This window comes from Amphibalanus amphitrite, unplaced genomic scaffold (assembly GCF_019059575.1).
Source record: "Amphibalanus amphitrite isolate SeventyFive unplaced genomic scaffold, NRLGWU_Aamphi_draft 000738F_arrow, whole genome shotgun sequence".
Taxonomy (NCBI): Eukaryota; Metazoa; Arthropoda; class Thecostraca; order Balanomorpha; family Balanidae; genus Amphibalanus; species Amphibalanus amphitrite.
Genome location: NW_024882232.1, coordinates 195,675 through 208,933, shown reverse-complemented (window position 1 = coordinate 208,933; position 13,259 = coordinate 195,675). Strand labels below are relative to the sequence as shown.

The following is a 13,259-nucleotide window of genomic DNA, read 5'->3' as shown; positions in this document are numbered from 1 at the left end:
CCGGTGGAGCGGTTATTAGTGGAATTGACGTATGCAATTTATTAGTTTGGTGCGAGTACATTTAGTACTTGCTGGCCAACGATATATTTATGATAATCGTGCGTGTGTTTGCAAACTAAATATGTCGGGAAAACTTATTCCGGGGCCTCGGTTACAATTAACAATCCGCTGATCCCTATCTGATAGCAGAACACCTTGATAACATCAATTGAAACATGAGTATAGGAATTAGGCAGCATAAAACGCGCCGGCGACTCGGCAAGACTACAAATAGTACGGTGGAATTCGCTCATTTACCAACGAAATTGCACGCTTTGTCAGGCGGATCCACCGTGAATATTATACCCGCTTTGCACGATGAAATTGCACGCGCATCAAATCACGATCGGGTGGCCAGCGAGCGGCCGCCCCGCCCGGCTATCAGGGTCAGTGCACGGTCACTGACCGGCGCATCGCAGCCCGCCCCACTGATCATCCCCCGACCGGAACGGAGATGACGCAGAAAAAAGGAATGACTAAATATTTGAACGAGGTAAAAAAATCAATACTTAGCAAAAAAAAAAAAGAAAATTATCGAATCAAAGACCCTTCTTAGTTGTTAAGATTTGACAAACTAACGTGGTAGCAATTAAGGCAATAGTTGTAAAGTTATTTTCACTAGTCCCTACATTGTTGCCTGTCTGCATGTAGGCATTGATATCAGTAACATCGACCTGGAGATTTGCTAAGTTTCGAAGTGTTACACCTGTATCGTCGAATGCTGTTGAATGATTTGCATGCGAGTCACGCTGTGCGCTGCTCATCCAGCCCGTCCAATGACCCCCGGAACATGGCTGATGCACGCCGCCGCCCTGACGCGGTAGATTGCCCATATCCAGGCTGATCGATGGCAATGGTCAATGCGAACATCGCACCTAATCACAGCCGTGGAAGCGGCGCTCAGCACGGCCGGCGGCGCTCCACACTCACCCGTCCGTGTTGGCCGGGTCCGTGACGGTTCTACCGTTCCACACTCACCCATCGGTGTTCGCCGGGTCTGTAACACTCACCCGTGTTCGATGACTCAATGACGGTTCAACACTCACCCGTCTGTATTGTACTGGATGAGTCCATGACGGCTCAACACTCACCCGTCTGTGTTGGATGATTCGGTGACGGCCGGCAGCGGGCCCTGCCGGCCGTACGCCGTCACGGTGACAGCTCCGCGCCGTTTGCTGGACGTGACGCTGATGTTCCAGCGTTCAGAGGCCAGCTCGGCGCCAAGTACCTGCAGGTCGTGACGCACGCGGGCCCTGCCGGCAGACAACGGAAGCGGAATTAGACACACGCAGAAGGCAGCAGTCATCAGACAGACGATACACGCAGACAGCTGAGAGTCGGACACATCAGACAGCGGTGTCAGACACACGAGCAGACGGCGGAGACAGTGAGACGACGGTGAGACAACGACGGCGTGGTCAGAGACATGCAGACTGCGACAGGGTCAGACAGCGCGGGCTGTGTCAGAGACACGAGCAGGCAACGGCGACGTTAGGCACCACATTCGTCCAAGACAGCCGCGCCATCCGCCAGTCACGGCCCATGCCCTCGGAAGCAGGCGGGACGCGGGGCTCACACACACTGCAGACGCGCATACTACGGGCCGTGCGCCGCGCGGCGGAGATGAGTGCAAGGGGAAGAAGAGAGGGCGGCGCCGGTTGCAGGGCGGAACCCAGACGAGCTAAGTGGTCGGGCGGCGCAGGGGTGGCGGCTAAATGGACGGGGTGCGAAGACAAGTGGGGCTGAATAAAAGAGGATGGAGATGAGTGCATAAACAGGGGACACTCCATTAGAAAGAGAAGAAAGGGATAGCCGCAGGAAGGAGAGAATGAAAAATAGGAATCTAGATGCGAAGTATAAGGAGGAGAGAGAAAGAGATATACAGGGAGAAAGAAAGAGGAGAGGGTGAGAGAGAGAGAGAGAGAGAGAGAGAGAGAGAGAGAGAGAGAGAGAGAGAGAGAGAGAGAGAGAAAGAGAGAGAGAGAGAGAGAGAGAGAGAGAGAGAGAGAGAGAGAGAGAGAGAGAGAGAGAGAGAGAGAGAGAGAGAGAGAGAGAGAGAGAAATGGGATGCATTGCATCACTATCTGTTCGAAAACAACCGCCATTTTGGTCGTCAACACATTCAGTTCACCTATTCAAGTTTGCTAATCGTGCCTATCAGATATGATAACGCCAGGTTGGGAAACCGGTCGGCGTCGTTGTATAACACCCTTCTTTGCCTAATTAGGTGAGCACCGAGTGTGATATTAAGTGACCCATGCAGAGTGTCACAATGGTGTCAGTGAGGCGAGGTGTGGGCACTTGAGGCACGGGCGGCCGGTCTCCAGGGTGGCCCATTTCAACTCGTCTCTGACGTAATCCACAGGCGGTCTGAGAAGTTATGGGCTCTGCGAGGAAAATTGTTAGATTGCCTAGTCACCAATGTCGAAAGCAACTAATCGCTCATGTATGTGTTCAATGTTCGTATTTTTCATATTCGTTCACATTCATCTAATTGTGAGACGCACCCACCCAAACAGCAATAATAGCATAGCAATAACAGCAATATCGAAATAACCTCGCATTGAAGTTATAAGAGAAACGACTTTGAGCCAGAGTGGGTTGACTATGAGAAACGATAATGAACTGATGTCGAATTCGTGATAACGAAATAAATAGACTGCCTGCAGGCTGCAACAATGCTCATAAAATATCATGTAATTATTTACGGTTGATTGCCCTTCTAGCGCAACTTCACGGAGTGCGCAATGCACAATTTCCATACCGCCTACCCTGCATGTTGTCAGGCCACTGCTCGCGGAGCCGCCGAGCGTATTAGTCAGCAGCCCTCGGGCACTGGGTCACGCCTACAATTGGTTTCACTTTCTGCACTTCACTGTCTGATGAGGTCATTGGTCACTTCTGGCAAGGGCAGTTAGTCGGCTGTGGCATGAACATGACTTGACCGTGCAATGTGCAATGAGCTGAGCGGGGTCACGAGGAAACTGCGCTGTCGTACATTGCCCAAAAATGGACTCTGTTGCATTTAGAACGATGAGAACAATGAGGCTTTCCAGTTTCCATGTCTTGAGACATGCGTAGTAACGTAGTTCAAATCGTCTTTTTAACTTTTATAAAATAAACCACAGATAACAGTAGTACTACTGTTATCTGTGAATAAACACAAGATCGTTGTGAGTGGCGAAAATCAATAGTAGTAGAAAGTAGACCGCAGCGTATTTGTGTTTAATAGAACGGGAATTCAGGATGTCTGCTGCGGGATTGAAGAGTGCGTCACCATTAGAAACGTTTTACATCTAAACAAGATTACTTGCCTGACATTGTGAACCATTGTTGATTGTTCTCTGACACAGCACTTTCTGTCGAATATTTACTTCAAACAGAATATCGTATAAGATCGTTTGAAGCATGGTCAGAAATATTTAAGCAGTGTTCGTCATTTTCCTTTTTCCCTTGCGAGGATGAAACCGGGTTTCTGTCTGAAGAGATTTGAAGTTGTGATGGAGGCGTAACTGGAAAACAAGCACACTCTCCCCTGTTTCCCAGTTATCTGCTGGATTCTGAGAGATTCACTTCAGTGGGTGGCCGACTGAATGCATTATTCGTTCGCTGTTCGACGCAATGCAGCAATGTAGTATCTTCAGCGAAATTAATTTCCCTCTTATCTAGTTAGGTGCACCTAACCAGTATTTCCTATTTTGAGCATCTGCGTCCGCCACCTGCCAGCCACCACAGGCATCGCCCACCACCCACCGTCCCGTCCCCACTGCCGTCCACCGCCCACCACCCACCGTCCCCACTGCCGTCCACCGCCCACCACCCACCCCGTCCCCACTGCCGTCCACCGCCCACCACCCACCGTCCCGTCCCCACTGCCGTCCACCGCCCACCACCCACCGTCCCCACTGCACTGCCGTCCACCGCCCTCCACCCACCACCCACCACCGACCACCGTACTGCGTCCGCCACCCACCGTTCTACGTCCCTCTACCGTTCGCCGTCGGCCGGTCCGAACGCCTGGCGGATTATCGACACGGCCGAACTGTCGAGTTACACCGGCTCCGTTTGGGAGCTGCGGCTGTCGAGTTCCACCGGCTCCGTTTCGGACGTGGGAACCAAACACCCCACCGGCACGGGCTCGGCATTGGCAACAGCTAACTGTTCCCTGTAACCTGGCGGTATCCGCGGCTGAACCGGCCAGCTCCAAATGTAGGCGGAGAGGAAATACGATGCCAGTGGACGTTGGTGTAATGCATCGGTAAAACCAGGGATGGTGGCCAAACGTTGAAATGTGAAAGCTTTAATATAGCCAGGAAGAATGGCTTGTTATCAACGAAAAGAGGCGAACACTGTGTTATTCTGCGCTAAGTTTCAATTGCAGATTCGCTGACAGTGTCATGCATATTGCATAAGGAAGTTCTTCTCTAGGCCATCTCGGTGCGAGGGGAGGTATGTCATCAGTCACGAGCAATAAGCAAGCCTCACTGTCACCCTTGTCGACATAATACCGCCTGCTGGAAATTTGTCAGCAGCGATAAGAACCATTGTCTTCAAATGCCTCGACAGCGTGCAGAAATCAATTTGCAATTCAGCGGCGTGCTGCACATGATTCATGAATGAAGACATGATTTGACACGACTGGTGAGCGATGATCGGCCGCCAGTGACGGCGAACACTGGCGCCAGATACGGCACCTATCGACTGGGCGGCGCCGGGCGCGACGCACCGCATACCTACCGTCTCCACCCGGCTATCGCAGAGTGGCGTGTGCTCAGAGTCCCGTCATAGACATATCGTCAGTCATGACCATTTACAGTCCCCATCAGCACGCACCGTTCGCACCTTCCAATTCTTCAGCACGCCACCAGCAGGTGCCGATTCCGTTCCTCATCGACGCATCACCATTAGCGTCACCGCCCCTCCCCCCTCACCACCACCCCCGCCGCCCCGGGCGGGGTGGCGGCACCGCCCCTCCACTACCGTCGCCACCGGCGGTACCGGCAGCGGCGGCAGCGGCGGCCCGCCCACACGGAGCGCAGTTTGTGAAGCCGCCACGTCGGCCCCATCGATTCCTCCATCGATTACAGCGCGAGTGCGTGGCCCGAGCGACGCCGACTGGAAACTGCCGATCGTCGACACTGACGCGATTAGACGCGTCCTCTTGGCACGCGCGCCGGCCAAATCACCCAATACTGCGCCCTTAATCACTGATCAGTGATCATATACCAGATCAATACTTTTACATTGCTTTTTGGAACACTTAGAAATGCTTGTGGCACAAAGATGATAACACCCAAGTTCCGCGTTGCTGGCACTGTAGTTGATGTGTCCACCGAGACTCATCAGGAGGCCGAATGTCGTGACCTTAGTGGACGGATAACGCACCCCTGGGAATGCGGTAATGGTGCTACGTTGGTCGTTACCTACACCTCATCTGAGCCTGCAGGCACGCGCCCAAAGAGGCCCCCGACACGTGCTGGCTGAGAGTTATCGAAATGGTAGCCGAGAGGTTCGTGGGAGTAATGAAACGAAACGCTGAGTGGCTGGTGTCGTCCCACTGTCATGCGGCTGTCAAGACATGACTGACGCTCATGGCAGTTAACTGTCAGGCTGACGGACGCCCGGGCGTCATTAGTGGGCTTCGCTGACGCCTCTGGGACAGCGAGAGATAATACGAGTATAGGCTGAGGCAGACGGCTGCTCGAGAAGTTTGTCGAACTCAAGGCCGCTGCTTGCCGAATGGTCATCACGCAGCATGAGGAAAAATATCAAATAAATGCTCATTTTGTTTCTATAATCTTCTCAATCTGTGTCGAACGAGGGCTTTAATTTAACTGAAGCCTCTTACCAAACTATTTTAAAACATTTCTGGCTTGGGCGATGGTTTCCAGCCGTCTCCATTTTCTGGGAATTTCTTAGCGGCTACCGTCAGCGTTTGGTTTTATCAGTGATGCCCGTCAAATATTTTGCCTACAGCCATCAGCGCCGGCGGGCTGAGTCCCCGGACTTTGAACGGCGCTGCCAAGTGCTGTGAAGTGAACAGTCCCTGGGAGCCGGTGGGGTGGGCGCCGGGCGACATTTCAGGAATAGCCGCGCGGCGTGCCAGCCGACTGGTGGTGCGTGCCGCCGCCGAGCCGCTCATGAGCCGCCGAGTTAGTAACTCGGCCCGTGGTCGAGTTAGTGAGTAACTCAGCCCGCGGTCGAGTAAGTAGCTTTGCCAGCGGCAGAGTTGGCAGCGCTCGACTCAGTCGCACGGGAACTGGCGTCCGTCCGTTAGCTGCCGCTTCATTCACGTAGCGGGCTGCGCTCCGCCCGCCATCCATCCTGAGCACGCGGCCCGGTGGGAAGGTGCCGCCCGCTGCATACTTCTCCATCGCATTGCATACCTTTGTTACGGGCGGCTGTGACCGCCCGTTGTGGCATGCCTGGCGCCGCCCGTGGCGCCTCCCCGGCTGGCCGCGCCCGGCGCCGCCCCTGCCGCGTGGCCCTCGGGCGGGGTCGAGGGCTGGCGCTGGCTGGGCGGTCGGCGGCCCGGGAGAGGCAGGGAGACCGTGGTTACGAGCGGTTGGCTCTGTGGTTCTTGTTTGGGCCTCTGCCGATAATACAGTAAAGCATCGAGTCTGAGTGTGTTCTGCTCCCGCAACATTTGGCGCGGTCGGTAGGACTGCAGAAGACGACAAAGGGTGAGTTCATTAATTTCATTTGATGATATTTATTGAAATTTAGTTCATGAATGTTGATTGTCGTAACTAGTCTGTGCTCGACAAAAAGCGGGCGGTTTGCTCGAAAATAGAACGCCGATATTTTCTGTTCTGAGGGGAACGTTAGGAATAAGGCGGTCCGCCTGGGTGCAGTTTTGAATAATTTGGTGAATTGTTTCCGCTGGCCATGGATTTCAACGACACTATTTTGGTATCGCGAACCCCTCGTTTTGCGGGTATAGAGACAGATGATTGGGAGCGGTGGATATCTCGTTTCGAGTCGTTAACGGTGGGACTCGGAGACGTTGAGCGAGTTAAGCGGCTGTTGCCTCTGCTGGATGGCGTCGCACTCGATTATGCGCATTCGCTGTATCAGGGTGACAGTTCGTACTCTGAGATAAAGTCAGGACTTGGGGTCCGGTTTGGTCGGTTAATCGAGCCCTTACAGGCGCAGGCCGAGCTGGGGCGCGCCTCCCAGTCGCCGGGGGAATCAGCTGAGAGCTTCGCTGACCGTATTAAGAGACTGGGGCGGGCTGCGTTCCCTCATTCTACCGGTCCGTCAGGGGAGGGAAAAGGTCCTGAGGAAACGTATGCAGAGAGGGCGTTCGTGATGAAAACCCTGACGAGTCGGTTCATATGTGGACTTCGGGATGAGTGGCTCCAGACGAAACTGTGCCACCGTAATCCTGAGTCACTGTCTGCGGCTGTAGCGGTGATCCGAGAGCTGCATAAACGCCAGGAGGTCGTCCAGGCGGTACGCGCTGCTAACCCATCGACGCATACAGGTACTGGGCCCCTTCCCCGGGGTGCTGTAGCGTCAGCTGTTCATGCAGAGGTAGGAGGTGGGTCGCAGCAGGATGCAAGGATAGCTCAGCTGCAGCAGGAGATCGGCCAGCTGCGGTCTTCGTTGGAGGCGTTCGCCGTTGCCAAGACGGACCACCTGCCTGAGGCTGTCAAATGTTACGGGTGTGGTGCCCCCGGCCATTTTCGGCGTGACTGCCCGGTGGTACGCCGTGGTCAGCCGAGAACTGGACCGAGAGCCACCAGGGTGAAATGTTTTTCGTGCGGGCAGGAGGGTCACATTCGGAGCAACTGTCAGTCGGCTGTACAAGCTGCCACCCCGCTCCAACCGTTTTGTTTATTCTGTGGCGAGGCTGGGCACTGGATGGCGGCATGCCATTCTCGCCTGCAGCAGGGGCCTCCAGCAATGGGTGGGCGTCGGGGGCTGATGTCGAGGGAAGCCCTTCCATCTGATAAGCCGGCGGAAAACTAGGGGCAGCTGGCCCTGTGGGACAAGAGCCGGCTGCGTGTATCCAGTCCCGATTAACTGCAACAGCCATTCGAGTCCACTTGGGCAGCCTCGAAGTATGGGCGCTGGTCGATTCGGGTGCCGACTTTTCCATGGTCAGGGATGGGCTCCAGCAGCGGTTGAAAACGGAACTGGCTTGTCAGGCCACCACCCCGACGCGGTCCGCGAAGGGAGCTGGTGGTAGCCCCCTGAACATCGTTGAGGTGCTCCGTGATGTCCCTATCCAGGTGGAGGAGGAGTCGATTGTGTGTCCACGACTGGCTGTGGTGTCGGGGCTGGTCTATGACGTGATCCTTGGACGTGACTTCTGTTGCCAAAACAGAACTATCATTGACGATGAGAAGGGGGTGATCCGTATGAAAGGGATGACGATTCCACTTCCAACATACCCTGAGATCCGTCCCCCGCGGGCTAGAGTCATTCTTGGCGATGCAGTAACACTACCAGGTCGTTCGGTAACAACGGTAGCAGCAGTGGTGCAGCGACTTGATGGCCAGGGACCTTTTGTGACGTCAGCAGGCTCGGTAAGTGGGATGATGGAGCCAAGCCGCACGGCGGAGCGTGAGGATCTATTGATTCCACGGGCTGTGGTGGTGATCGCCTCCAATGGCACCATACCTATCCGGTTGACGAATGTCGGAGCGGAGGGCGTCCGTCTCTTGAAGGGCTCTGATGTCGGGACGTTCCTTGCGTTTGGGGGCGGTGAAGACGCCCTGTGTGTTTTGTGTCCCGGGGCAGACTGTGCCGATTGCAATGTGGCGAGCTGTGGAGATGGAGGTAATCCATCTCATGATCCTGGAGAGGTGGAACCGGAGGTGCAGCAAGCCCTGTCACCAGAACTGACAGACTTGAGTGAGAGAGGTCGTAACAAACTACGGGGTTTATTTGAGACCTACAGTGACGTCTTCAGTAAAAGACCGGGAGACATTGGTCGTACAGGTGTGACAAAACACAGGATTGACACGGGGGATGCAGTCCCAGTCAAACAACGTCCACGACGGATACCCATGAAAGTCCGAGACCAGGTAGAGAAACAAAAAGAAAAGATGTTACAGGATGGTGTCATTGAGGAAAGCGAAAGTCCGTGGTGTTCGCCGGTCGTGTTGGTGCGCAAGAAAGATGGATCCTTCCGCTTCTGCGTCGACCTGAGGGCTGTGAACGCAGTGACGAAGGGCTTCGCCATGCCGCTCCCACGAATCGACGACTCGCTCGATACCCTGTCAAGGGCGAGGTGGTTTACCACGCTGGACATGGCCACAGGGTATTGGCAGGTTGAACTGGCGGCTGAAGATCGAGAGAAGACGGCATTTTCGACTGGAAAAGGCCTCCATCAGTTCAGAGTCATGGCAATGGGTCTCAAGAACGCCAGCGGCACTTTCCAGAAGATGATGGAACTGATTCTCGCAGGCCTTGACACCAAAAGCTGTTTGGTGTACTTGGATGACGTCATCTTGTTCAACAGGACCGAGGAAGAACATCTGGCTACCCTGCAGGAGGTACTCCTGAGGATTCAGCAAGCCGGGCTGAAGCTAAAGGCACAGAAATGTCGATTCGCACGCAAGGAGGTGACTTTCCTTGGACATCTCGTCTCCGAGGAAGGGATACGTCCAGATCCGCATAACGTGGACAAGGTCCTGGCCTGGCCGCAGCCGTCATCTGAGGAGGAGATGAAAAGCTTCTTAGGCCTGTGCGGGTACTACGCGCGGTTTATTCAGGGGTATGCCGCGATTACAAAGCCACTTAGGGACGCCGCAGTAGAGGAGGGACGAATCAGGTGGTCCGAACCGATGCGCATTGCATTCGAGCTGTTGAAGTCCACTCTGTCCTCGCCTCCCGTACTGGCTTTGCCAACAGGTGAAGGGACGTTCGTCCTGTATACAGACGCATGCAACTCTGCCGTGGGTGTGGTGCTGGCTGAACGCATTGGAGATGAGGAAAAGGTGATCGCCTATGAGAGTAAGGCACTCACAAAGCAGCAGACGAGATGGCCGACTTACGATAAGGAACTCTGGGCGATCGTTCATGGCATCAGACATTTCCGTCAGTACACTGTTGGTGCCAGATTTGAAGTGGTGACCGACCACAAGCCGCTGGCAAACATACCGACATCGATCGCAGCAGAGCGAGACGGCACAGGACGTCGTGGTCGATGGGCGATCGAGCTGAGTTCTTTCGACTTCAATGTTCGGATCCGCAGCGGTCTGGCCCACGGGAACGCTGATGCGCTGTCTCGCAGACCACCAGATATGGCGTCTGCGGTCCGATCTGGTCAAGCCCAAGGCCAGGGGTGGTGTCCCGGTCGCTCTGTCTCAGAGAGAGGAGATAGAACGGAGACGGTGGGGTCAGTAGCGGGCGGCTCGCCCGCGCCGACGGAAGGCGGTTCGCCTGAGTCGGTTGTGACTCTTGTAGCTCCAACTGCTGTATTCTCAAGGCTTACGCAGGAACCGGCTGCTGTATCAGTCGCTGTGTCACAATCAGTCCAAGAACGGACCCTCCCTCCAATCGCCCAGGCGCAAGCCAGTGACGCGACGCTGTCGGCTCTCCGAAGAGCACACGAGAGGAAGGAGAAGCCAAGGCCTGCAGCGTTCGCTGGGTGGGGAGTGCTGCGAAAACACTGGAGCAAGGTGCGCGTCATGAATGGAGTAATCGGCATTGCCTCGGGTCGACAGTTCCAGGCGGCGGTGCCTCAAACTGAACGGGCCGAGATCATCCGACTGGCGCATGATGATCCATCGAGCGGGCACATGGGTCGCAGACGGACCATCGCCCGGGTGAAGGCTCGATTCGTCTGGCCGGGGATGAATGAGGACATCCGGAGCTTCTGTGCCTCGTGCACGCCGTGTCAGCGGCGGTACAGACCGGCACCCAAAAGACGAGCACCGATGGTTACCGAGGTTACCTCACGACCCTTCCAGAGAATAGCCATGGACATCACGGAGATGCCTGTGTCGAGAAGAGGCAACCGATATGTGCTCGTGATCATGGATTACTTCTCAAAGTTCGTACGAATCTTCCCGATGCCGAATCAGAAGACAGAAACGGTGATGGAGGCACTCCTTCACTGGGTTCAGGAGCTTGGTGTTCCCGAGAGGCTTCACACAGATCAGGGCGCTCAATTCGAATCTCTGATGATGCGTGAGCTATATCAGAGGCTCGGCATCCACAAGACTAGAACAACGCCTTATCATCCTGAGAGCGACGGGATGGTGGAGCGCTTCATGAGGACCCTGAAAGACATGGTGTCGAAATACATCGACAGCCAGGGCCTTGACTGGGACGAAAGTACCAGATCATACGCCATGGCCTACAATTCTTCCCTCCACGAAACCACCGGTCACACACCTTTCTACATGATCCATGGCTTTGAGCCTCGGTTGCCTTTGGATGTAATGTACGGAACCGATGAAGTCGCAATACCAGCTGAAACCTTCCTGAACAAACGGCTGAAGAACATGAAGCGGGTCTTCGCACAGGTGAGGAGAGCCTCCTCCCAATCAGCTGCTCGAATGGCGGTTCGCCATGACAGCAAACTCAATTTTACCGCGTACCCAACGGGCTTGAAGGTGTGGGTACGAGACCACACTGCCGCTGTGGGAGGAAAACCGAAGCTGGGTCTGCCGTTTAAAGGACCGGTGACCATCGTCGAGAGAAGAGGCACACCGGGGGAGGAAGTTACCTACCGGATACAGGACGTCCGCGGCAAGACACGCGTCGTGCACCACAACGACCTCAAGGAGTTCATCCCTCGTCGGACCGACTTGCAGCCAGTTCAGGATCCGAGTGGTCCAAATGGACGTGGTGAGGCCGTGGGGGTGGATCCCGTGAGCGACTGTGGTAACGAGCATGGCGTTCTGCTCGAGGTGCCGCTAATGCACTTACTCGGGAGAGCTGGCCCATCTGGTGATGTGGGCGTCGCTCAGAGGGGAATGTTGCCGCCAATGTCATACGTGACCAGATCAGGCCGAGTGTCGCGACCACCTGAAAGGTTCCAGGCGGGACTATGAGTGTGGTGGAGGTGGTGAAGGCTGTGATTGTGTATATAGTTGTAATGTAAATAGCGTGTCGTAAGTGTCGCATTGTTCAATGTATGATTGTTTCCGTGAGGGGGGAGGGGTGTTACGGGCGGCTGTGACCGCCCGTTGTGGCATGCCTGGCGCCGCCCGTGGCGCCTCCCCGGCTGGCCGCGCCCGGCGCCGCCCCTGCCGCGTGGCCCTCGGGCGGGGTCGAGGGCTGGCGCTGGCTGGGCGGTCGGCGGCCCGGGAGAGGCAGGGAGACCGTGGTTACGAGCGGTTGGCTCTGTGGTTCTTGTTTGGGCCTCTGCCGATAATACAGTAAAGCATCGAGTCTGAGTGTGTTCTGCTCCCGCAACACCTTAGCATAGCGCTGCATAGCGCAGGGGCTGATTCAGCGCTGCGGTCGAGGCGTGCACGCCCCACTCGTGTCTGGAGGAGCATCATCAGCGCGCCCACGCGGAGTCTCCCGTGCACCCGCCGGAGAGCAGCGCGGACAGTGCCGCCACGTGCCACCACGTGCCACGGGACGCGTCAGCGGCTGATTCACGGGCGGGAGAAGCGGCCGAATGAGTTCCGCGCCGGCCGAGACGGCCGATGCGCCGGCAGGATGGCTCAGAGGATGACTTATGCGGCGATCGGTCATATTTGGCAGCTGCACCGAACGCTTATTAGAGCTGGCCAACTGCGCGGGCGTCACACGGCGCTGGGTGGCGTGAAGAATACATGATGTATGGCTAAAGGATTAGTGATACCCTGCGCCACGCAAACCTAATGGAAGACTTACGGTACGCGCGATAAGTTACGATATAATCACTGTGAAAAGGAAGTCACTGATAATTTTGAATTGATGTTAGGCGCCAATTAGTCAATAGATAGTCGTCGTTCTTGGGTCAGTATCGCTGCAAAATAGTTTCCATACAAGGCCGCTACACCACCAGTCTGCTGTCAGCGCTCGTAATAAATGGTGCTCTCAGTAACCTAAGCAAACCCGCATTGACTTTAATCCTCATAACCTCTAATAAATGTTTCACTCGCTGAATAGAGACGCGTCGAATTACCAAGTCACTTGGCAGCCCATGATAGTGGATGATTAATATTAGAGACGCGTCCGTCGGACGGCTGCCTTGCTAATGGCCAGCTCTGGCCTAACCTTTCAGGCTGCTTCTCCAGTCGATCGGCTACTGTAATACCTACTTC

At 55.3% G+C, this 13,259-nt stretch overlaps 2 protein-coding genes across 4 annotated transcripts in view; one reads left to right on the top strand and one right to left on the bottom strand.

The window, feature by feature from the left end:
- The window catches only part of LOC122365406 (transmembrane protein 132E-like), a 65,834-nt gene that overhangs the window by 42,866 nt on the left and 9,709 nt on the right, over positions 1-13,259 (bottom strand). The window contains exon 3 of the mRNA XM_043336600.1: positions 1,131-1,292. Coding sequence (XP_043192535.1) covers positions 1,131-1,292 — 162 coding nt within the window. The remainder of the gene's footprint in view (positions 1-1,130; positions 1,293-13,259) is intronic.
- The window catches only part of LOC122365407 (signal transducer and activator of transcription 5B-like), a 60,784-nt gene continuing 54,002 nt past the window's right edge, over positions 6,478-13,259 (top strand). For all 3 annotated transcript variants that reach the window (XM_043336605.1, XM_043336602.1, XM_043336609.1), the window contains exon 1: positions 6,478-6,722. The gene's annotated coding sequence lies outside the window, so the exon portion shown is untranslated. The remainder of the gene's footprint in view (positions 6,723-13,259) is intronic.